General features: G+C 41.3%; 1 protein-coding gene across 2 annotated transcripts in view; it reads right to left on the bottom strand.

Moving 5' to 3' along the window:
- Positions 1-25,725, bottom strand: part of SERINC4 (serine incorporator 4) — a 95,390-nt gene that overhangs the window by 56,038 nt on the left and 13,627 nt on the right. For both annotated transcript variants that reach the window (XM_073618519.1, XM_073618520.1), the window contains exons 5-7: positions 16,605-16,684; positions 4,025-4,118; positions 1,691-1,902 (exon numbers count right to left, since the gene is read on the bottom strand). In XM_073618519.1, coding sequence (XP_073474620.1) covers positions 1,691-1,902; positions 4,025-4,118; positions 16,605-16,684 — 386 coding nt within the window. The remainder of the gene's footprint in view (positions 1-1,690; positions 1,903-4,024; positions 4,119-16,604; positions 16,685-25,725) is intronic.

Genomic DNA, 25,725 nt, shown 5'->3' with positions numbered 1-25,725 from the left:
GCGTCAGTAAAGTATCAGGTGACTGACCCTTCTTCTCATAAAGAATGGCTACAATGTATGGGGGAACCCTTAGATTAGAGAAGTATATCTATCAACATCGGGGTCGTCCTCGTAAATTCGAAAACGTATGGGGTCCCTGGTTGGACACCCCAGGCTTGAGTCCACTAGACTGGTAATGGACAAACTGCTCATAGGCTAGGCAGGATACCCCTAACTAGTGAACTTAAAGTGGAAGTGCATGAAAAATCTAAAATCCATGCATCTATAGACAGTGACACCAGGGATCTAACCCTAACCTCTCTATCCCTGTAAAGAAAAGATGAGTATACATACCTTTTTGGAAGCCGATCTGACCCGCTCCAACCCGATCTCCAGTGCCGAAAGCTCTGCAGAAGATACAGAGGACAACGGCTGTGAAATGGCAGGGAAGTGACGACACCCATAAACTTACTATGGGGCTTCCATTGTCCTCTATCTCCTCTGCATCCACCTCTACAGTAAAGCCGCGGCTGACAACTCAGTTTGGAATCCGGTCGGAGCATTTCAGATCGGCTTCCAAAAAGGTATGTATACTCTTTTTTCTTTACAAGGATACAGAGGTTAGTGTTAGATCCGTGGTGTCTATAGATGCAGGGATTTTAGATTTTGCACGGACTTCCACTTCAAAGCGGAGTTCCACCCTGAAAAAAGTTTTTTTTTTTAAAGTCAGCAGCTACAAGCACTGTAGCCGGTGACTTTTAATAAGGACGCTTATCTGTCCAGGGAGCCCGCGAGGTCACCCCCCAAAAAGGCCCCCCCCCCCAGGCCGATCCTAGTAGCTAAGGGAAACTGGCAGTGGAGCCTGCAGGCTTCACAGCTGGTTTCCTATTGCACATGCTCAAGTCACGCAGTGCTGTCTGAATGGCCCTGTTGTCTTCTGGGACACACACAGGTCCCAGAAGGCAGCAGGGATAAACTACTAAGGTAAGTGAAAAAAAAACTATCCAAAAACGATGGGTGGTCTCTCCTTTAAGGACAAGTTCTAAAGTTGGGTGAAACTCCTCTTTAAGCGTATGTAAATATAATGTAAATCGCAGCCCAAAATCGCAAAAAGCAGTACAAAAACTACTTTTTGAAATCGGTGCAGCGGGTCAAATGCAGCGGCGCAAATACAGCGGCGCAAATGCAGCGTCGCACCGATTAGAACGGTGCCATTGCCGGAAATTGCCGCCGTTTTGACATGCGAATTGAAATGTCAAATCGCATGTCAAATTGTACCAATGTGAACCAGGGCTCAAACTCTTTTAAAAAAAAAAAAAAGTATCAGATGAGCTTGTTACTTTGTCACTAAAATCTGATTAGTAGTTATGAGCTAATGCTCTTTTCATTAGGTAGTTACATACATAGTTAGGTTGAAAGGAAAAGTCCATCTTGTTCAACCTTTAGAAAAAAGAAATAAATAAAAAACCTCTATATAAACAATCTACTGTATATACCCCCAGTTGATCCAGAGGAAGGAAAAAAACCCCTAATAAGCAAGTTCCAATTTGCCACAATGGGAGAAAAAATTCCTTCCTGATCGCCCAGAAGGTAACTGAAATATTCCCTGGATCAACAATCTCTGGATCAAAAATCCATCATTTACTTCATTGAATAAGTCTTGAGCCTATAGATCCAATAGATACAATGTACACAGTATAAGAAGACTTACTGAGCTGTACACAAGGTGTGATTGAAATGAAGGACATGATTATACACAGGAAGATGTTAATACTGATGAGTCCTTTGTTCAGTAGGCAACCAGCGGGATGGGTGAAATACTTGTATAGTAAATAGAAGGCCAGGGAGGCAATGGAATAGAAGAGGAGTGTGGTGAATAGGACAGCAATATACCAGCGCTTGTCTTTAGAAGCACCGGTCAACCTGGAAGAAAGAGAAGACATAAGAATTCACAACACAAGCCATGTAGAACCATTTATTTCACATATTAAGCCAGTGCCTATGAGCTTTGATCCCTGTTATCTGCTGAAAAATAACAGAGAACAATAAAAGGAGAAACACAGCATTTGTTAATGAGATCAAACTGTCTAGAACAGACTTTCTCAACCATTTAAACAGAGGAACCCCATGAAATACTTTTTTTGGGCTCAATGAATGCAATTTACAGATCAAGGTACCTTAGTGGGTAGGATGCTCCCTATGTTTGAAGGCATTAGAAAGAGTGCCCCCTACAGATAGCTAAAAAGATCGATGGTGTCAGTGGTTACTCATCTCAGAGGTAGAAGTTGTTCATTGAACAAGGAACTCCTGGCAACCTGTGGAGGGGCTTAATGCCGCGTACACACAATGGGACTTTCCGCCAACAAAACCGTGGATTTTTGCTCGAAGGATGTTGGCTCAAACTTGTCTTGCATACACACCGTCACACAAATGTTGGCCAACAATTACGAACATGGTGATGTACAAGACGTACGACGAGCCGAGAAAAAGGAAGTTCAGTAGCCAGTGTGGCTCTTTCTGCTTGATTCCGAGCATGCGTGAACTTTTGTGCGACGGACTTGTGTACACACAATCAGATCTTCCGACAACAAAGCTTTGTTGGCTGAAAATTTGAGAACCTGCTCTCAAACATTTGTTGGTGGAAAGTCCGACAGCAAATGTTCAATGAAGCATACACACGCTTGAACTTTCTGACAACAAGCTCACACACAACATTTCCCGCCGGAAAGTCCGACTGTGTGTACGCGGTATTAGAGTCCGACAGAACCCTGGATGAGAATAGCTGGTCTAGAACTTTGAGGACAGCAATGTATCATTATTAGCAAGGCCAATGTTTAGGAAAAACTATTCAATTGTAGGTATTTCTAGTGGTGTCATGACTGAAATCCATACTAATGGATGCCACTTCTGTAATCCTCATATATATATAAATATATATATATATATATATATATATATATACACACACACACAGTATACTACACTGATGAGCGACAATCAAGAAACATTGCACTAAAGGTGTAACATCAAACATGACCACAGTCCAGCCTCAAACCTCCCCAAATGACAGAATCCACGGATTTTTCAACCTGCCATCTACTGTCAAATTTGAAATTGGTGAAGCTGTGCATGGCTCCACCTGCACAGCCTTGTCATTCATTTACAGGGATTTTGGAATGATAAAACTACAAGTCCCATTTTCCGGCGTGGCACTGATACTTCCTCCAGCTTTTTGCTGAAGATCTGTACTGAGATGCAGACCTGAGCTCAAGGAACGGTCTGCAAGAACCATTGCCCGGAGTTGCCATACTTTGCAGGCAAAAAAAATGCACATTTTTGCAATACGGGTGCATTTATTATTTTGAAGAAGGTGGAGCTCTTGTTTAACTCCCTCACCTTTTTAAACTAAAATTTGGAATTTAAACATGCCTATTGCCTCTTAAAGAGGAACTGCAGTCTGCTCACATAATTTGGAATAAAAACACCTTTGCCTTTCTGAAGCTTCCCTCCAACCGCTTTGCATATTATTTTATATATACTGTGATTCTGTACTTGCCAAATATGCTGCAGAAATCTCCCTCCACAAAGTCTGGCTGCAGCTATTTTAACTGTGGGTAGCTGAAGCTGCTGCCTGTTCACTTCCTGGATTTACACAAACACACAGAGGCACACCTCCAGCTCCGCAGCCCTGCAGCTTTCATTGGCTCTCTTATGACTCATCCTCCCTTCCCTTCCTGGCAAACTATCACGAGAGTGAGAGAGAGAGCTGTGCATGATGGCATAAGCCTAGGCTAATGACCAGACAAGAAACATGAAGTGGGCTGTATAAGGTATTTACTATCCAAAGTTAAAACAACAAGGGCAGAAGATTTAATAGATGGAAAGTTGAAAAAATGAATGAAGGTCTGCTTTAAATGGAATACATCCATGGATAATTGAGGATAAAAAAAGCAGACTTGTTTCTGGCACCTTGCCAATACTGCCCCCATGTGGTGACTGACTCTATCACATACAGTTATGGGTTGTACATTTGTGGTTCTCTCACCAGTTCTTGTTCCAGGTGTGAGCAAAAGCTGTTATCAGTATCAGCTGGATGAGGACAAAGGAGAATCCACCACATACACCAATATAGTGCCATACTGCGGAGACAAAAACAAGAGTTCCAGGTATTTCGGAGATTGGTTTGGTTTCAGGTAAATTAGGCTAAACTTCCTAAACTTTATTCATTCATCCATCCCTTTTTTTCATTCATTTATTTCGTATGGGTTTATATTTTTTCCCATAAAATCGAATTGGTAATAAGTATTTTGATATAAACAAGTGGGATGTACTACTAGAACTTCCCTAATAAAAAAACAAATATGGCACCTTTTTTTTAAAAAGCAGACATGTCTATCTGTCAACATTAAAGGCTGAAGTTTTGATAAAAAGTAATAATTAGCTACAACTGCAGTCACATAACCTGGCTGTAATAAAGGATGCCCCAGACCGTGCAGGCTGTAGGTTCCTATAGAAATCTTCTCTTCTTTGATGCCCGGTCCTCTTCACAGTGCGGGAACGTGGTGCCAGCTGTCACACTAAGACATGCTGTTTGACTAATGCGTGTGCATGTATGTATAGGTGAGCACATTCTTATGAGCATGCGTGCATGTCCACTGCTGCCCATTTAAACCTAAACTCTGCACTAGTTCTTTGCTGTATGGTCTTCAGCCTTGTTCCTGTGATCCAGTCCTGTTGGGCATCTGTGATCCTGTTACTGACCCAGCTTCCTCTCTGACTTTGCTCTCGGATTTTCCTTGCCTGCTCATTTTCTCCTGTCTGCCTTTGCTACCGACCCTGGCCTGGACTACTCAGCATGCTTCTGCCTAGTGCCTCTGTACCTCGCTGCCCATTTGTTCCCAACTTCTGCCTGTTTCTAAACAGTGGTGGCTGGTGCTCAAAATTTTTTGGGGGCGCAAACAAACTGAAAAATTCTGAAAAAAAAACCCATCAATTGCAGCCTCACTGTACCATCAATTGCAGCCACTGTGCCATCAAACGCAGCCACTGTGCCCATCAATTGCTGCCACTGTACCATCAAACGCAACCACTGTGACCATCAATTTCCGCCACTGTGTCATCAAACACAGCCACTGTGCCATCAAATGCAGCCACTGTGCCCATTAATTGCCGCCACTGTGCCATTAAATGCAGCCTCTGTACCATCAAACGCAACCACTGTGCCCACCCATCAATTTTCACCATTGTGTCATCAAACACAGCCACTGTGCTATCAAATGCAGCCACTGTGTCCATCAATTGCCGCCACTGTGTTCATCAAACGCAACCACTGTGCCCATTAAACACAGCCACTGTGCCATATCAAATGCTCCCACTGTGCCATATCAAATCCTGCCAGTGTGCCATATCAAATGCTGCCAGTGTGCCCACCATCTGCACTTACTCTGTCTCGGTAGGACAGCTCCTTGATGCTCCTCAATGTCTTCTCCCATCCTCTCTTCCTGTCCTCTACTATGATTGGACGCCTGATAGGCGTCTAATCACAGCTTCTGTCGTTTCAGCCAATCAGGTGACGGGTAACAGATCTGAGCACCTGATTGGCGGAGAGGCGGTTTAGTGTTAGCCAAGCGAATATTCATTCGCTTGCCTAACACAGCTGAGTGGCCGGCGCTCGCAGGTCACCTTTTTTGACACCTATTAGAGCCTAGGGCTCTAATCAGGTGCTTCAAAAACACCCCCCACAGCTGTAATTCAGGCGCCCGGTGCCCAAAAAGGGGCCGGGCGCCTGAAAAGGGGGTGGCAGTGGCGGCCATAGATAGATTCATGCAATGCATGAATCTATCTATTGGTGATAGTGGGGGTGGCAGGAGAGAGGGGGCGGCGCCCGTGCGCCCTTATGGATGCACCGCCACTGTTCCTGACTCTGATTCTGCTTAGGTCCTGGTGTCTGTCCATTCAGCTGTCACTTAACCAGGTGTAGGACCTGACTCCACCATCAAGTGGGTGCATCCACAGTTCATCTCCAGCTATACCTGTGCTCCTCAGATACCAGCTCTCCCAAGTTCCTGCTCACAGTGTCTACAACTTGCTTCACCCCTGCAGTCCCTGTCTCAACATCCAGGGGTGCTCGGATAGAAACTGTGAAGAGGTCACCCTTGTAATCTCAGGCTGTGCATATAAGTACAGATTAATAGCTTTGCATGTAACATTAAAGTACATTGAAGAAGTGCCCGACAGCCATCTGCCATCTTTCTGTTCTCTCCTCCACTGGCAAAAGTCCATGCATTGTTTTCACAGAATGCAACAAATTTTCCAAATGGTGCCGAGGATCCTGTCAATAATCCACCTCTCCCCCATCATTTTGTGAATGTGTTGCATTGGTTAGCGGTTCCTCAATGTACTTCTATGTTAGATTCAAAGCTATTAATCCCTGCAGCACCAGAAGTTCTGCTCTGTGAAGAGGACTGGGCATCACTGAAGAGAGTATTTCTACAGGAAACATCAGCCTACCAGATATGGGACATACAGTATTCCATTGCAGCTAAAAAAAAAAAAAATTAACCAAACTGTGGCCCTAATTTTATAATTCAATGGACCTCTGATTGGGTCCTCTTCATGCCCTGAAACTGTCACCTCCTGCTTTCCCCACCAAAGGAAAACTAAGTGACTTGGCCCACTACTGTAAATGATGGCTCATCTTCTCATATATAGACATGCTGTAATGATCAGCCTTAAGCCTTCCACATTTGCCAGTAAATTACACAGTTAATAGTTACATTTCACAGAAGCAAAAAGTTAAACTTATAGTTCTTACTTCCCATCACATTTGGCTTTACAGCTCACAGAGCACAATGAGTTGCATTTTGAATGTAGGGACACTTAGGGGTGTATTTAAAAAATAATTCAGAGCTATTCTTCCTGCCAAACTGCATGTACATTCATTCAGGCATAATTGAATGTTACTAGGCTATTTTCCAGGTCAGATGTTTGTCATTCATAAGAATAGCATAAATGAGGAAAATACAACATTATGGCCACTAGATGGAGCTAATAATCCTAATGAAAGCATGGATAAGAAACAGTGGTATTTAGTAAAAATCAGCACACATTACACATAGTTAGGCACACATTTAACCCTCTGATTGTCCTAGATGTTAACCCCTCCTCAGCCAGTGTCATTAGTACTATGTCAATGTATAGTATTAGCGCTATTCACTGTATTAGTGTCACTGGTGACGTCAGTGGCAGTTAGTCCGTTCCCACTCAGTGTCGGTTAGTGTCAGATTGGCTGCCGCACTATCGCATTCAGTGGTGGCCTGTCCATTAGGGGAGCATGGGGAGGGTTTGAAGCATTAGATTATAGCCAGAGGCTCCAATAGGCTTCAAAAAAGGGTGGGCTCGGGGCGCAGAGCACTTAACTCTGAGTCCACCCAGTTGTGTGACAATTGCGAATGAACATTCACTATTATCACACTGATTATCTCCTCCCGGCCAATCAGGAAAAGCGGGTCGTGAGACCCATTTCCTGATTGCCTGACAGGAGAAGTCTTCTGATTGGAGGAGAAGACGTACGACCGAGGAAGAAAGGAGGAGACGCAACGCAAGGGAAGTCCAGGACACGGACTGAGAGAGGGAGAAAGCCACCGCCGCTGCCTGTCAGCACAGGGTGAGTGAACTGGTGACGGGGGTGTGTGGGTGCAGTGGGGGCTGGAGTGACAACGGGGGGGGGGGGGTGGTCAGGTCCGTCTTAATTTTTTATTGGATATGTTTCATAGTAGAAAGCAAAAAATAGTGTTTTTTTTTTTTTTAATTCTTGGTCTTCTTTCGTTTATATAATAAAAAACCCAGTGGTGATCAAATACCACCAAAAGAAAGCTCTATTTGTGTGAGAAAATGAAATAAATTTTGTTTGGGTACAGTGTTGCATGACTGCGCAATTACCAGTTAAAGTAGCAAAGTGCTAAATAGCAAAAAATGGCCTGGTCATGAAGGGGGTAAAACCATCTGGAGCTGAAGTAGTTAAGTTTTAGATAATGCTGGACACCGGGTGGCACAAATGCACGCCTATATTAAATATTTATGAATACAATGAAGAATTTATATACAGTGCCTTGAAAAAGTATTCATACCCCTTGAAATTTTCCACATTTTGTCATGTTACAACCAAAAACGTAAATGTATTTTATTGGGATTTTATGTGATAGACCAACACAAAGTGGCACATAATTGTGAAGTGGAAGGAAAATGATAAATGTTTTTTTACAAATAAATATCTGAAAAGTGTGGTGTGCATTTGTATTCAGCCCCCTTTACATTGGTTCCCCAAACTAAAATCTAGGAGAACCAATTGCCTTCAGAAGTCACGTAATTAGTAAATAGAGCCCACCTGTGTGTAATTTAATCTCAGCATAAAACAGCTGTTTAGAGAAGGTTTGTTAGAGAACCTTAGTGAACAAACAGCATCATGAAGACCAAGGAACACATCAGACAGGTGAGGGATAAAGTTGTGGAGAAGTTTAAAGCAGGGTTAGGTTATAAAAACATATCCCAAGCTTTGAACATCTCACAGAGCACTGTTCATTCCATCATCCGAAAATAGAAAGAGTATGGCACAACTGCAAACCTACCAAGACATGGCCGTCCACCTAAACTGACAGGCCGGGCAAGGAGAGCATTAATCAGAGAAGCAGCCAAGAGGTCCATGGTAACTCTGGAGGAGCTGCAGAGATCCACAGCTCAGGTGGGAGAATCTGTCCACAGGACAACTATTAGTCGTGCACTCCACAAATCTGGCCTTTATGGAAGAGTGGCAAGAAGAAAGCCATTGTTGAAAGAAAGCCATAAGAAATCCTGTGTCCAGTCTGCAAGAAGCCATGTACACAGCAAACGTGGAAGAAGGTGGTCAGATGAGACCAAAATTTAACTTTTTGGCCTAAAAGCAAAACGCTATGTGTGGCGGAAAACTAAAACTGCACATCACCCTGAACACACCATCCCAACTGTGAAACATGGTGGTGGCAGCATCATGCTGTGGGGGTGTTTTTCTTCAGCAGGGACAGGAAAGCTGGTCAGAGTTGATAGGAAGATGGATGGAACCAAATACAGGGAAATCTTAGAAGGAAACCTGTTGAACTCTGCAAAAGACTTGAAAATCCAATTGAGAATCTGTGGCAAGACTTGAAAATTGCTGTTCACAAACGCTCTCCATCTAATCTGACAGAGCTTGAGCTATTCTGCAAAGAAGAATGGGCAAAAATGTCCCTCTCTAGATGTGCAAAGCTGGTAGAGACATCCCCAAAATTACTTGCAGCTGTAATTGCAGCGAAAGGTGGTTCTACAAAGTATTGGCTCAGGGGGGCCAAATACAAATGCACGCCACACTTTTCACATATTTGTAAAAAAAAAAAGTGAAAACCATTTATCATTTTCCTTCCACTTCACAATTATGTGCCACTTTGTGTTGGTCTATCACATAAAATCCCAATAAAATACATTTACGTGTTTGGCTATAACATGACAAAATGTGGAAAATTTCAAGGGGTATGAAAACTTTTTCAAGGCACTGTAGATCATTTTAAAATGATATAAAACAAATGTTTATAAGCCTATAAACATAATAATACTGACTACAAGCCGTTATACTTTCCCTAAAATCACTTGAAGGAGGGAAACAAATTATAAAGTGTCAACGCAAGCAGGAACCCATCCATAGTAAGTTTCAGAAAAACCGAGTAATGTATGGGAATACTTTATTTTCCTGTATAAATCTTCCATTGTAGTTGATTGCATTCTAGTGGAGCTGTTAATCCTCTGCAATGCCTTTAATGTAGTGAAGCAGCACTGTAGTTCTCATAACTTATTCATGTCCTCAAGACTCCTAAATACTTTTCTAGAGATTAAGCACCGGGAGTCCAGTGCCCCCCAGTGACACAATTATGTAGCTGATTACAGTACCTAGAAAGAGCTTAGCTCAGTCACCGAAACTGAAAATTAGAACATAATAGTAATTGAGCATAAACACATTAAACTGCTCTGAACTTTTTTTGTCTCCAGAAAGCTCTGAACCAAATTAAAACGCTGTTTATATTCCGGTCACGGCTCACAATATAAAAATGTTATACATTAAACTGCAATTCAGAATTCATTTGATATAATTTATAACCAGTTGACAGCTTTAGAATAAAGTACAAGATCTAGTGTTTGGAATATATCATGGTCCCATTGCTAAAGCGCTCATTTTCTTTCTAGTTCATCAGTCCAAGTTCATTCTTGTCTCACCCACAACTTCTGGAGCTTGACAGCCAATTCCTTTTAAACAGCCACTAATCTTAAAATAAAGACCGATCGATGTGATGAAGCATCTTGAAGCATCCCAAAAATCAATATAAAAGTTCCAATACCATGGAACATTTAAAGACGGATTTTATTGTATGCAGTACATTAGCTGGCAAATTACTGTTAACTGAACATTTATAATAGGGTCAGTCCGCTCAGAACTGATGAATGTTGGTGAGATAAATCACCCACTGGCATCCTATTTCTCTTGGGGACTTGGTGAGAACTTTCCCTTATAGTTCAAGGCTATTTAACTCTCCTCAATGAAGTTAAAACCAAAAACCAAATTTGGTCAGTGACTCCGTAGAGCTAAAAATATGCAGAATAAAAATCTTCCTATTTTTTTACGTCTGGGTATATTTTAGAACGAATGGATAACATATGTGTCCATTATATTCCTGGAAACAAAACAAAAGTCCCCAAAAGAAGAGGACCATGTTGCAATTTAACTGTGTTTTTGCTATAACAAGTTTTTCCTTTAGAAATGTCATTTTGCTGCGGTACTGTTAGAAACATGGGGAAAATGTGCTACTTTACTGGCAGACTAAGGGGGACCCCCCTGGCACGATTTTTTAAAGAAATATTTCATTTTTAATTTTTTTTTTCAAATAACAATTTTTATTGGTTGTCTCAATAGAAAAACAGTACAAGAATCTAAGAGAAAAATAAAACAATGCGTGAAAGAACGCAGTAGCATTGAGAAGGGAGGAACCTTCTTCAAAATTAGCATTATACATTTCAACTTCAGTGATAACATTGCTTTAGAACAGTGTTAAGCAGTACCTGAAGTCTGGTATCATACAAAACATTGCATGGAGAGTAACAAGAAGGGGAGAGGGAAAAGAGAAGAATAAAGAGAGTAAAAGCCCCATACACACTATCAGATTTTTTTTTGATGATTTTTGTCTTCAGATTTACCAAAACCATGTAGGGCAAGGGCCTGCCTGATTGCATACAAAATGAAACTCCTAAGGTCTGACCTCATATTATATGGTTTTGGTAAATCTGAAGACAAAAATCAACAGAAAATCTGATATTGTGTATGGGGCTTTAGGGGGGAGAGAGAAAGAAAAGTAGAGAGTTACTGGTTTGGCTCCATCACCGCCTCAAGGTGGATCCTACCGGAGATGCCACAGCTCCCAGACCTTATCGTGATCTTCTAGTCTGTCCTGTATCCTAGTGGTCATTTTCTCCATAAGCTCAACATCCTTGACCCTAGTATACAGGGCTTCTGGGGAAGGTGGTGAGCGTTTCTTCCAGTTAAGGGCAACCAGGCATCATGTAGCCGTGAGAATGTGTCCAAGTATATATAGGGTTTATAGAGTTTGGCTATTTATAGGGTTTGGCTATTTTCAATTGAGAGAGGCCCAACAAGAATTTCGGTGTCATGGGTATTGGCACCTTGAAGAGGCGGGTCTGTAGTTGTTTTGTTGAGTGCCAAAATGGAGCTATTAACTACTTGCCGACATACTGATATACTGATATACGTGCTGATATACGTCGGCACAATGTCAGCGGTGGGCAAATGGGCGTACCTGTACGTCCCCTTCAATTTGCGGGCTAGCGGGCGTGCGCACGCTGGCGGTGTAGTGCGTGACCGTGCCGCAGGTCCCGCGGACTTGATGTTCGCCGGTGTCCCGCAATCATGTTCCGGAGCGGCAGAATGGGGAGATGCCTATGTAAACAAGGCATTTCCCTGTTCTGCCTAGCAACATGACAGAGATCTACTGCTCCCTGTCATCGGGAGCAGTGATCTCTGTCATGTTGTAGTGAGCCCATCCCCCCTACAGTTAGAATCACTCCCTAGGACACATTTAACCCCTTGATCGCCCCCTAATGTTTAACCCCTTCCTTGCTAGTGTCATTTACACAGTAATCAGTGCATTTTTATAGCACTGATCGCTGTATAAATGACAATGGACCCAAAATAGTGTCAAAAGTGTCCGATGTGTCCCCCGCAATGTTGCAGACACAATAAAAATCTCAGATCGCCGCCATTACTAATAAAAAAAAAAATTATAATAGAAATGCCATAAATCTATCCCCTATTTTGTAGAAGCTATACATTTTGTGCAAACCAATCAATATACGCTTATTATGATTTTTTTACCAAAAATATGTAGAAGAATACATATCAGCCTAAACTGAGGAGAAAATGTGTTTTTTTTATATATTTTTGGGGGATATTTATTTTGTTTCTGGTGAACCTTGAACTCTGCTTCTCCCATGAACTTCCTATTCAGCTATGCCTGTGCACCTCCTGTTTGCCAGATTATTGTTGCTCTCTTCAGCCATCCATATCTTCTTATTCTGATTATTGTTGCTCTCTGCTTCCACCCATATCTTCACTACCACTAGTCAATGATCTTTAGCTCATTCCTCGACTATGCTTCCACTTGATCCCAACCTGCAACCACTTGATACAGACCTTTGACATGTTTACTGACTACACTTCTGCTTGATCCATACCTGCTATATCTCCTACTGGACCACGGGTTGCCCACCTCCTGGTATGGCGGTCCTGAGGACCTTGACCTGGTGCTAACATCAAGCGAAATCCATCTACACCATCAGGAGCTCTGGTGAATACCAGTTAGTGCTTAGACTCCGCACCTCAGGTGAATCTGTGCAAAACAAAGAGCAACCAGTTGGGACTTTATATGAGAACGCAGGGCTACCACCGCCAAGCGCCTCCATCCCTGTTAATTGATAAGGAGAATTGATAACGCTTCTATGAAAATGGCTCTCTATGATGTGCATGATATGAATTCATTATGCTATTATTGTTGTTGTCATTATTATTGTTATACCTATCTACCCAATGTACTTTGTTTTTATATAATATTTGATATTATGAACTTATTATATCATTATTTTATTATGGTAACATTATGAATTCATTATGTCATTATTTTATTATGGTATCATTACCACTATTGTTACCATTTTTTACATCAATAAACCATTGACTACTAATTGTTGCCTTGTAATGTTGTCACCAATGCCTATAGTTTTATTTACCTAGTACTGCCCATTTTCATATGTATCGTGATTTCTCCAGGGATGCATTCTTCATATAAAGTCCCACCCTCCTTTCTCCTTATCAGTTAACAGGGATGGAGGCGCTTGGCGGTGGTAGCCCTGCGTTCTCATATAAAGTCCCAACTGGTTGCTCTTTGTTTTGCATATATACAACAGGGATGGAAGCATGCACCCTACCCTTATACATTTACGCTGGTACTTTCCATTGTCATGGTCACTTAGGTCTTGTATATTCAAACACATTGCTTTTACTTATCATTGAGAGATACATAATACTATAGGTTTTTAGGAGCTGAGCTTTGCTGTTTACCATGTTGTTATGGCTACTTGGGGTGCTATGGATACTGGGCTGGGCTATGTTCAGGGCTGGTTTATTCCGGCCGGGGCCTGCCCAGTTCCGGGAGCTGCGATGCGCTCCTGGGGCCCTCCCCCTCCCCCTTCTTCCCTCTCCGGGTCGCTCGGGTATTGGGTGGGCGCCCAATTGCGCATCGGCGTCACGCTTCCCACGCCCCCTGCGCTGCGTCGCATACTTGTGACGTCAACGCGGCGACGCTGTGTTTACATCCTACGCCCTCCACGAGGTGATTGACGCCGGACGGGGATGGCGGTTGCCGCTCGTCGTTTTGGCACCTTCTCCTCTTATTGGCCGCTAGCGTGACGTTGGTGGACACTCCCCCCTTCATTGGAGTGTATATATACTCCTCTCAGCAGATAATTTCTCCCTTCTAGGGTTTGTTACCCCCATGGCTATGATGTACTTTGGATTTAATCAATTTCACTGCAAACCAGGTATCTTTTCTGTCCCCCCTGTTTACATCTTATTTTGTTTCTACCACGTTTTTGCTCCAAACTGTCTCCATCTTGGGTACCTATACCCCAGTACTGGGGTTTTACTAGTATTTACTCTTTCCCATTCACTTTCGTCACCAACTTACCCCTATACTCTGCACCATAGGTATTTTTTATGACACTATTACCACTGGATGGTTCCTGTCTTATAACTTGTTCTATTAATATCTTTTTCATTACTGGTCTCTTTTTTGCAACACATTCATTGTTATACCCCTCTTTCATTTCACCTCATATTTCCTTTTTCACAGACAGCTACACTCCCGTGCTACACTATCTCCTCTCTACCCATGGGGGCCCCTCCCTGGGGAACATTTTCTCCTTTTGGCGATACATCTACGCCCGGGTTTGTCCACCTCAGCTCCCGGGACTGATGTCTACATCCGGTCGGCCTTCCGGCCCTCCATGCCTTCACCTAGTCCCATTGACATCTCTGTAAGTAGTTGTGGTAAATTGGGGCTATTCCCCCTCTCCTTTTCCTATCCAAAACAATGATTATTTTAGTTTACCTTATAAATTAACTATGTGTTTCAATACATACAGACATCTACCTCATACTTGCTCCTGAAGAGTGGCAGTCGCCACGAAATGCGTAGAGCCAATAGATGCCCTTTCGCTCATACTGTACTTTATCAATACTTACCATACTTACCAATTGGATCGTACCAACATATCTAGACACAGCTCTCTATCAGGGAGACACGCTTCTATGAAAATGGCTCTCTATGATGTGCATGATATGAATTCATTATGCTATTATTGTTGTTGTCATTATTATTGTTACACCTATCTACCCAATGTACTTTGTTTTTATATAATATTTGATATTATGAACTTATTATATCATTATTTTATTATGGTAACATTATGAATTCATTATGTCATTATTTTATTATGGTATCATTACCACTATTGTTACCATTTTTTACATCAATAAACCATTGACTACTAATTGTTGCCTTGTAATGTTGTCACCAATGCCCATAGTTTTATTTACCTAGTACTGCCCATTTTCATATGTATCGTGATTTCTCCAGGGATGCATTCTTCATATAAAGTCCCACCCTCCTTTCTCCTTATCAGGTGAATCTGTGTCATCCACCAGGGTGACCTACTTGCATACTTATCCTGCTCGTTGGTGGTCTTCGAGCCTGACCACTGACCGTGATTTTGTTTTGTTTTGTAGCTTGAAACTCAAAATCAAAATCTAATGGTTTTATATTGTGCCTGCTCTCATATGAACGCTTATTCTCCTATAGCTACTTTTGACGCAGAATTGGGCATTTTTGGCTCTATAGACAATGGGAGCACCTGAAAGATAGCTAAAAGATTTGCATTTTCTATTCTGGACCACCATCTCTTCTTGTGAGTAACTAGATTTCCATTGGCTAAAACAAAAACCCTCAACCCTAAATACACCTGAGAAAAAAAAAACATAAAAATATTCTCCAAAATCGCCGTAAACGCTCAAACTCATGTGTGAATGAAGCCTTAGATTGTAATTGTAATTGCTTGTAAAAACAAGCATGTCTATTGATGACATTTGGTGAAAGCAACTTTTTGTAATTTTTCTATGAATGATATCATCCAATATCTCCCCTTCCTATCAATGGTTAGCTAATGTTTTGTTCTTGGAATTTACAACAGGCAATAATGTTTGTTTATTTATCATCAATTTGTATAACAAAAAATCACCCTAAGTATAGCCAGCTAAGCATAGCTTTAAATGACAGAACTATACATTGCTCATATATAAAATGTATATTCTTAAACAACTACCAATATAAATATGCAGAAATCTGAGAAAAATGTAGTCTATTTCATTAAAGTGGAATTCCAGGAATTCAGCCACTTTGTAAAAAGTGAAGGCAGGCTATGAGTTAAGTCCAAGGTAATGTATCACATATTTGGCTTATTTCTGTTATTTTTACATTTGATAGGTTTATTGCTCTGCTGGAAAGAAAGAAACACACAGATCAACTATGCCCACCTCCCCCTTCTGCTGCCCATTCACAGAAGCCTTTGTATTTTGTAAATGTGTACACATAATACCAAGGTTTCTGTGATTGGGTAGGAGGGGGGAAGGGGCAGGCATAGCAGCTGCAACGACTCTCCTGTTCAAAATACAGAGCTCACAAAGGTCAGCGTCGCTCTCCCGGATCTACAGTGATAGCTGTCCTCCAGGAGTACTATAATGCTGTAAGATGTAAATAAGGGAGCTAAGCCCAGGACATGTCATACACTTCACTGGACTTAACCCATAGTGTGCCTTCATTTTTTACAGAGGAGCTGAGTTAATGGAATTCAGCTTTATAGTATATTAATATGTATTAATAGTTATATTGTCAATTGTCAAACACTCTTCAGGAAATATGAATGAGGTCCTGTCTTTCCCTTACCTCGTATAAAGGTTTCAGCAGGAATGAAGAATGCTGCAACACACATTCCAACCAACATCATGAACTTCAGGAACCAAAAACTATGGAATAGAAAAGAGATTGCAATCAGGATATGGCAATTAATAAACCAATATATTATCCAAGAGACATTTGTTTAAGTTAAAACATGAGCTCTGTGGGTAAGGCTAATACATGTACATAAAAGTTACAGCCATTGAGTACAAAAAGGAAAAACATAGCATGATATAAGTATGTAAATCATACTAAAGAACCCAGACGCGTTTCAACCTTTATCAGTAGAGGTCTTCTTCTGGGGAGCGAGTAAATACTCTAAAGAAAAAATACATATATAGTAATAGAAACATTTAGAAACCAAAATGTCAACAGGCAAAAAATATATACATATATTGCTCTTGACATATATGCTATGAATAGTTCAAATATATTTACCAATCACGGCTGAGAGAAACCTCCTGATTAGCTGTACCCATGAGCTGCCAGAGAATCCAAGCAGTACGGCAAGACACCCCCACCTCAACTCCGAAGGGGGAAGGGCAAACCCAGCGGGCCAAAAGAGGAGGGCCTACAAGAGGCCGCGCTAAAGCCCATATAAAGGAGGGGGCAGGGAGAAGCCAATGACCGAGAGACAAGCCAAACGCTCGCCCAATCACTGTTGGAGTGTAAAAAAGTAATGCTTTAGGAGAATATCACTTAATTAATGGTTATTATGAAAAATAATAAAATAAAATATTAGGGTATGATTTGATTGAAACGGGTACAGAAAAAAAGGGGGGTGGAAAGGGGAGTGGACAATACACGTGGTGGAGATGAATAGTGGGGGTGAATGAATAGTGAACAAAGTGAAAAAGGTGTGGAAATGAGTGATGAGATGAAAGTGATAGGGAACGGGAAGGTGAATGATGGTGGAATATGAAGAAAAAATACAAAGAAAAACCAACAAAAGTTGAAAACCACTAAGCCAGACCAAAGCACATTCAAAAAAGTGAAGAGAGAGAGAAAGAAAAAAATATGAAAAACATGGGGGGAGGGGAAAGAGAAGGAAAGGAAAAATAAGGGGGATTATTTATTTATTATTTTTCCTTTCCTTCTCTTTCCCCTCCTCCCCGTGTTTTTCATATTTTTTTTTTCTCTCTCCCTGGGTGGAGCGACGCGCTGACGTCACCTCGTTTTTCGCTTTTATCCCGGAAGGACGGGTTTGTCTGGTTGTGCGCAGGCCGGCACACCAGACTTAAGGCTTTCTATTGACGCTGATGTTGTAAGTGTAATATTTCATTTTATTATTAAACATGTAAAAGGTTTTACACTATATGGGGGCAGTTAGTTTACTGTGCCAGTATTACATGAATGGTGAGAAATGATAGGGGTATAGTTGATGGGGAATCAGGCCAACATCTCAAATGAGTGAAAACAAAATGGAAATAACCCCCTAGGAGAACTCAAGACCTGTGGCATATTAACACATCATAATGTATTATAAATTACTAAGAAATTATTTAAAAGGATCTTAAATACAAATTTTATTCGCAAAATTACAATATTTAAAAACAGATTAGGGCTGGTGTAAGGTAAAGCCAACATAATGCGAGTCACATACATGTAATACAGTTCTACAGATTCCAAAAACTGCCACGCTAGAAATACAGTGGCAAAGCATACATGGAAAACATCCAACGCGTTTTAGAAGTTCATTCTTTCCTCAGGGGTGTATCTATTAGTAGAACGGATCACTTATATTGACAGCAAGTAGAACTTACGTACATCAGCCAAAGTGGTTAAAAAAGACAGTCAGTGATGGCTATCCCAGTGCCAGGGAGAAGAGAAGTTTGGTGGTGATAATGCCCCAAATGAGGTCAAACAAGACCTGCCAGGGTGCACGCCAGTAAGAGGGAAGCGTAAATATATGATGCGTTTTAGCAAGTGGACAGTTTGTGCTTAATCCCAGGCAGTGGGGGAATACGTACGTGACACTAGGGTAGTAACGCTTGCTCGTATTCCCAACCATCCCCGGCCGATAATACAGGGCTAGTACGATCTGGTAAATGAGGTGACATCAGCATCCCTGCCCCACCCTATGCGTTTCATCATACGTTTATTTGAAAAAATTGTATTCATTCATTTATTGAGAGTTACATTTCACTTATTTTGCACTGCATTTGCACTTTATCTTTGTTAATTCTACTTTATGATTATGCAATTGTTGCACATTATGATATAAGAATATTGGTCAATCTAGGTTTACATTTCCATATTTAGCAGTTGCAATATGTATGTTTTTTAACACATATGATATATGATTGGGTATTGATATCACATTGTCACTAGTATACTAAGTATTCATTATAGGTTAGGATTGTCCAGCACTGCTTAACTTTCTGTCTCATAACTAGAAGCTAAACTTTATTTTAGTTCTGGATAGAGCGGAGAGAGATTAGAACCCCTATGTGGTTTTTAATTTGTGTCTTTGCCCCCGTCAGGGAGATTCACCCTCTGTTTGTCCAGTTTACCATTATCACAGAGAGTGAGCCTAGGTTCACACTTATGCAATGCAGGAAACACAGCAAATCCTGTGCGTTTCCCTCATTGCATTGCAATCACACGGGATCCATGCAATCTGCTGCGGGTGTCAATGTTATCTTAATGACACCCTGTAACAAACCACAGTGCGATTACCAGAATAGAAACACCCATGCAATGCGATTCAGGTGCGAGGGAAAAAAGGATCGTGCACTATTTTGGTGCAGATACAATGCAATTTCAGCCATACAAACTGTATGGCTGAAATCGCACTGTACAGATATCGGATCATCATTCTACTTGCAGACAGCAGAACTTTATGAGAAGTGAGGTATTGTGGAAGACATTTTGTAGTTTATTTTCAATGCCAAAAAAAATAAATCAAACTTACACAACAATATTTCACCAAGACTAGCTGTGATTTGACAGAACTAAGCTATTTTACCATCACTTTATCACAGTTGTAAAGAATTACTGTACTGCTGGCAGAGGTAAGACTTCTCTCTGCGGAATCTTATGTTTGGTTATTTTAAAGGAAAAAAAATATCCTTAGGAGAACTTTTTATTCATAACTTAAAACTGAGCTTCCTAATATATAGTTCAGCAGAATGAAATCCTGGGACAGAAGTAAAAATGAGATCCAGCCTAAGCTCCTGGCGGTGTTTAACGCAGCCAGGGAAAATAGAACTCTGCCCCCCTCTATGTCCACAGCCAATATCATTTTGATACTAAAGCCTGGAAAGGATCCTGTTGACCCTGGATCATATAGACCCATTTCCCTGTTACAGAGCGATATTAAGCTACTGGCGAAAGTCCTAGCAATAAGACTAAATGAAGTCATTACATCAATAGTGCATCCAGACCAGGCAGGGTTTATGCCAAATAAATCAACGGCAGTGAATCTCAGGAGACTTTATTTGAACATTCAGTCTCAGGCCGACAATAGGGGACAGAGGGCTCTGCTCTCGTTGGATGCTATGAAGGCCTTCGATAGCATCGAATGGGAGTATTTATGGGGCGTTCTTCAGAGGTTTGGATTTGGGGAGACATACATCTCCTGGGTCCGTTTACTTTATTGCAGTCCGCAGGCAGCCATTAGAGCGTCGGGCAGAATGTCTCTTACCTTTGCGTTGGGTAGGGGTTCAAGACAGTTGTGCCCTTTGTCTCCCCTGCTCTTTGCGTTAGCCATTGAGCCCCTGGCCATTAAAATTAGAGATCACCTGGGTATCACTGGCTTTCGTTATGGGGACAGACATGAGAAACTGATGCTCTATGCAGATGACACTATGATTCTGCTCGGAGACGTTGAAGAATCTCTTCGGGAAACCATGGCCACCATAACGGAATTTGGTACTTACTCGGGACTCCAGATCAACTGGACAAAATCCTCCCTAATGTTAATAGATAAAGGGGCAAGCCTCCCACCAACAACTCAATACCCCTGTCTACATCCTTTAGGTATCTTGGAGTCCAAGTGACGCCGATTGTGAGAGAGTATGGGAGATTGAATATATCCCCATTACTACAGAAATTCCGAGACCGGATTAATACATGGAACTCACTATGTTTATCGATAGCTGGTAGGGTGAATCTGATCAAGATGATCCTCATGCCCCAGCTATTATATATACTTCACAATTCTCCAGTGGTGGTCCCTTTGAAAACATTCAGAATTGTAAACTCACTCTTCCGTCTGTTAATTTGGAAGAATCGCCCTCCCAGAATCAAGCTTGAGCACCTACAGCGCCCTAAAGATGAGGGGGGACTGGCCCTACCGAACTCTTGGCTTTATTACTTAGCAGCCCAACTTCAGCACCTAATAGGGATCATGGGTGGAGAGACAGATAGGTTAAGTATCGCCCGCAGCTCCTCGGAGACTGTGATGCTACATACGGTAAAGCGAGATTCAGTGCCGTTGGCACTTGGGTCTCTTGCCTTTGGGAAACAAAATAAGATATACCCGACCTACAATCTTCTCCATAAAATCTGGAACAAAATTAGATACCTGCAGGGGGTGAGGGATACACTGACTTTAGCCCGATATGGTCTAACGGGACTTACCCTGAAATAGCACAGTTACAGCATGGGGCACTATGGAAGAGATATGGGGTGGTATATATTAGAGATATTTTTGAGAACGGAGTTTTGCTATCTTTTGAGGCTCTTCAGGAAAGACACGGCTTGCCGTCCAATATGAGGTTCCATTATATGCAATTGAAACATGCGGTGAAGGTTCAGAGCATTGCTTCCGAGTGGTCCCCTTCACCTACACCGCTATTTAACTTAGTCCTGAGAGCTACTAATACTAAAGGCTTTATCTCTCAATGTTATAATATGCTCCTGCAGGGCTTCATGAATAAACATCCCTTGAGAGTGATGGAGAAGTGGGAGAGAGATGTGGGACAGATGGACGGGGATCAGTGGGAGGAGATTTTACAAGCAGTGCCCACGAGTTCACTTAATGTATCGCAGAGGCTAACACAACTGTATCTTATTTTTAGAGTGTATTATACCCCACACAGACTGCACCAAATGGGTCTTAGAGCCACCCCGATGTGCACTAGATGCAAAAGAGATCATGGAAATCTGATTCATCTTCTGTGGCGGTGTCCGAAGCTTCATCCCTATTGGGGCGGAGTGGTGGTTACCATTAATAGGGTATTTCAGATCTCTTTGCCTACTGACCCAAAACACTGTTTATTAAATGTGCTAGAAGTATTTGAATGGGAAGAAAGCGTCAGATTAGCAGTCACTAGGACACTATTGGTAGCACGTAAGATGATAATGTTGCATTGGATATCAGAGGACCTTCCCACAGTTAAGGAATGGATTGCTACAGTTGGGAACATGATCAGAATGGAGAAAATGGTATACCAGCACAGGGGGTGCACCCGAAAGTTTGAGAAGCTATGGGAACTGTGGCTAGATGTACCGGGACTAGTCCCGGTGGACCTGGTGATGGAGAGATTATTGGGTATTAATGCTGACTAAATGCATTTGAACATACTATTGACTGGAATGATGGGCCGCACTTAGGATTGTGGTATTGCCAAAATGTAATGAGAATTCATAAACTATGCAATGTAACTGAGTATTGTTGAAGCCTGGCTATGTATGTTTGTTTATGTTGAACAAAATAAACTTTTCTTTGGATAAAAAAAAAAAAATGAGATCCAGAATTTCTTGTTACAGTGCCTTGAAAACGTATTGATACCCCTTGAAATTTTCCACATTTTGTCATGTTACAACCAAAAAACATAAATGTACTTTATCGGGATTTTATGTGATAGACCAACACAAAGTGGCACATAATTGTGAAGTGGAAGGAAAATGATAAATGATTTTCAAAATTTAAAACAAATAAAAGTGAAAAGTGTGGGGTACATTTGTATTCAGCCCCCCTGAGTCAATACTTTGTAGAACCACCTTTCACTGCAATTACAGCTGCAAGTCTTTTTGGGGATGTCTCTACCCGCTGTGGAAATGTGGAAAATTTCAAGGGGTGTGAATAATTTTTCACTGTATGTCTCACTGGACTGACAGTTACTTTTGCTCTTTGACCAGGGGAATCTGCTCTTTTCAGTATGAAGGCTATATCACATATTTTACAAATTAAAAAAAAATCTGGTTTATATATGAACGAAAATTCAAATGAATAAATACATTTTAATTGAATCTTTTTTGTATTCAGCATGATATGATTCAGAAGAAAAGAGAAAGAATTTTAGCAACACGTGTATCCCCATCAAAGTCCCCCCTTACATCACAGTCATCATAAGAGCTCCCCTTACACCAGGGTCCCCATCAGAGTCCCCCCTTACATCAATGTCCTCCCTTACATCATGGTGCCAATCAGGGTCCCCATCAGAGTCCCTCCTTACATCCAATTTCCCCCTTCATCATGGTCAACATAAGAGCTCCCCTTACATCACGGTCCCCAACAGAGTCCCCCCCCTTACATCACAGTCATCATAAGAGTTGAAAAGGGGTACTAATGCGCTACCACTATAGTGTTAACAAATGAATAGAGTGCTCCTGTGCTAAAAGTGCATAAATGAACAGTGCTTAATGAAGTCAAAAGCAGCCAAACTTCTAAAGTGTTGCCAACACCCTTAAAGGGGACGTAAACTCTCCCACTCTGATGCTGCTTTTCATTTAGTCCATTATAATAAGTAATTATCAAACTATAGCCACTGTAATCCAGCCCAAATCGCCTATTACCTACTGTTTAAAGAAACTTTAAAAAACTTGTTTCCAGGGGTTAGGCAGCGCCATCTTAAGTATTGTTTTCTGAATCCACCGTAGAGTGTATTTCCGCCCTTACATTGAGCACTTCCTGTACTGTTAACCAAGCCTCCTTCTCAATCCAACGTTTCTATGGCAACCCTGCTTTACTGCTAATAGCTGACTTGTTTGATTTCATAGTATTTACTTGTGCCGATTATCTAGTGTTTGCCTTTGTCAGTCTTATCAGCTTCAGCTGATAAGGCTGCAGTAATGCTGTCCGATGCCCAGGTTTACACTCCATGTGATGTCACATGGTCACATGAGGTGTAGTAGGAAGCTCTGAATGATTATGCAGTCTCCTGGGATTTCAGAGTTGTGCCCTAGGAAGATCTGATAATAGACAGACAAATACACAGAGTGTGCCGTAAAACAGGAGAGATCTGGGCATGCTCAGTGAAGTCATTCTAAAGAACAAAAAGGATTACAACAATACTAAGCAAGTAATGAGATATCTACAAGCAGTGTTCATTAGGGTTTTTTATGCTGATTTACATGGGACAAAGTTGGGGAGAGTTTACAACCACTTTAAGTATGTGTATATAAACTGAAGTAGCGCTAATTACTATCAACAAAGCAAAATAATAAATACTGAAGTGAAAAATATCTCAAATAGGTCTCATAAAGAGACATAAATAACCTGTGTTCAATAAAATTGTGTTTAAAATGAAATTGTGTCATAACAACATGATACCTTACAATAATCATTCAATATAAATAGTCCAATAATAAAGTGCAATGATAGAGTTCAGTCCAACGGAATCTAATGATTCAAAGTTGTGATCAGTCTCTTATTCAAGATGTAAATCACTATTTTCCTGTGTAGACAAATAACGATGAGAGGGAAAGGGACGAATCCAATTTTCAGGTGTACGGTAATCACACACAAACTTGATACAATCCTCCCCCAGTAGTACTAGCCTTCACTTCGTGACTGGAAGTCTTTACTTGTTTGACACGTTTTTTGTTTGCTGTTTGGCTGGTTATGCCATTTTTAACCCTGAAAGATTGTTTTAATAAATGCTGAGAATTTTTTAACACTACTACACTATAGAGAACCTTCTTTTTTGCTCTTGCCTTTGATACCGTGGAGATAATTCCTTCTAGGAAGCCACCGCCTTGATGGCTATCAATGCACCATTAGAGCCGTTGGGGTCTATCCTTAAGGTGAGAGGCTAGTACTACTGGGGGAGGATTGTATCTTGTAAGTTTGTGTGTGATTACCGTACACATGAAAATTGGATTCCCATATTCGTCCCTTTCCCCCTCATCGTTATTTGTCTACACAGGAAAATAGTGATTTACATCTTGAATAAGAGACTGATCACAACTTTGAATCATTAGATTCCGTTGGACTGCACTATATCATTGCCCTTTATTATTGGACTATTTATATTGAATGATTATAGTAAGGTATCATGTTATGACACAATTTCATTTTGAACACAATTTTATTGAACACAGGTTATTTATGTCTCTTTATGAGACCCATTTGAGATATTTTTCACTTCAGTATTTATTATTGTGCTTTGTTGATAGTAATTAGCGCTACTTCACTTTATATACACAGTCATCATAAAAGCCCCCCTTACATCAGGGTCCCCCCATACATTACAATCCACATCAGAGTCTCTCCTTATATCACGATCATCATAAGAGCCCCTCCCCCTTACATCAGGGTCCCCATCAGAGTTCCCTCTTACTTCAGGGTCCCCCATCAGTGCCCCCCCTTACATTAGGGTTCCCATCAGAGTCCCCCCTTACATCACAATTATGATAAGAGCCCCCCGTATTACTTCAGAGTTCCCCTTACATCTCAGTCCAAATCAGAGTCCTCGTTACATCAGGGTCCTCATCAGAGTCCCCCCGTACATCACAGTCCAAATCAGAGTCCTCGTTACATCAGGGTCCTCATTAGAGTCCAACCTTACATTAGGGCTGAAAATATGTCACCAGCACAGCAAGGTTTCTCCAAAGGGGTCCAAAGCCTAATTCAGCAGTCACAGCATATTAACAAAGGCAACATTTTGGGACCACACAGGTCTCTTCATCAGGCAAGTAACAAAGTGCAGTGCAGAACAAAAGATATTTAACAAACCATCCACCAATCAGTAAAGCAACAAGCCCAGCTCCGCCCACTGACAACATAAAGATATCATGAGCCCGCCATTACAGTATATATTATAAAAATTACATAACTGCCAAACCACTCATAGAAGATGCTATCAAAACAGCAATCAATAAAGATGCATGACGTGCAAATAAAATAAAGTATTAATGGTCACTATTAATCAAAAATGTG

The sequence above is a fragment of the Aquarana catesbeiana genome, linkage group LG03 (assembly GCF_042186555.1).
Source record: "Aquarana catesbeiana isolate 2022-GZ linkage group LG03, ASM4218655v1, whole genome shotgun sequence".
In the NCBI taxonomy this organism is placed as follows: domain Eukaryota; kingdom Metazoa; phylum Chordata; class Amphibia; order Anura; family Ranidae; genus Aquarana; species Aquarana catesbeiana.
This window is presented reverse-complemented; position numbering and strand designations above follow the sequence as displayed.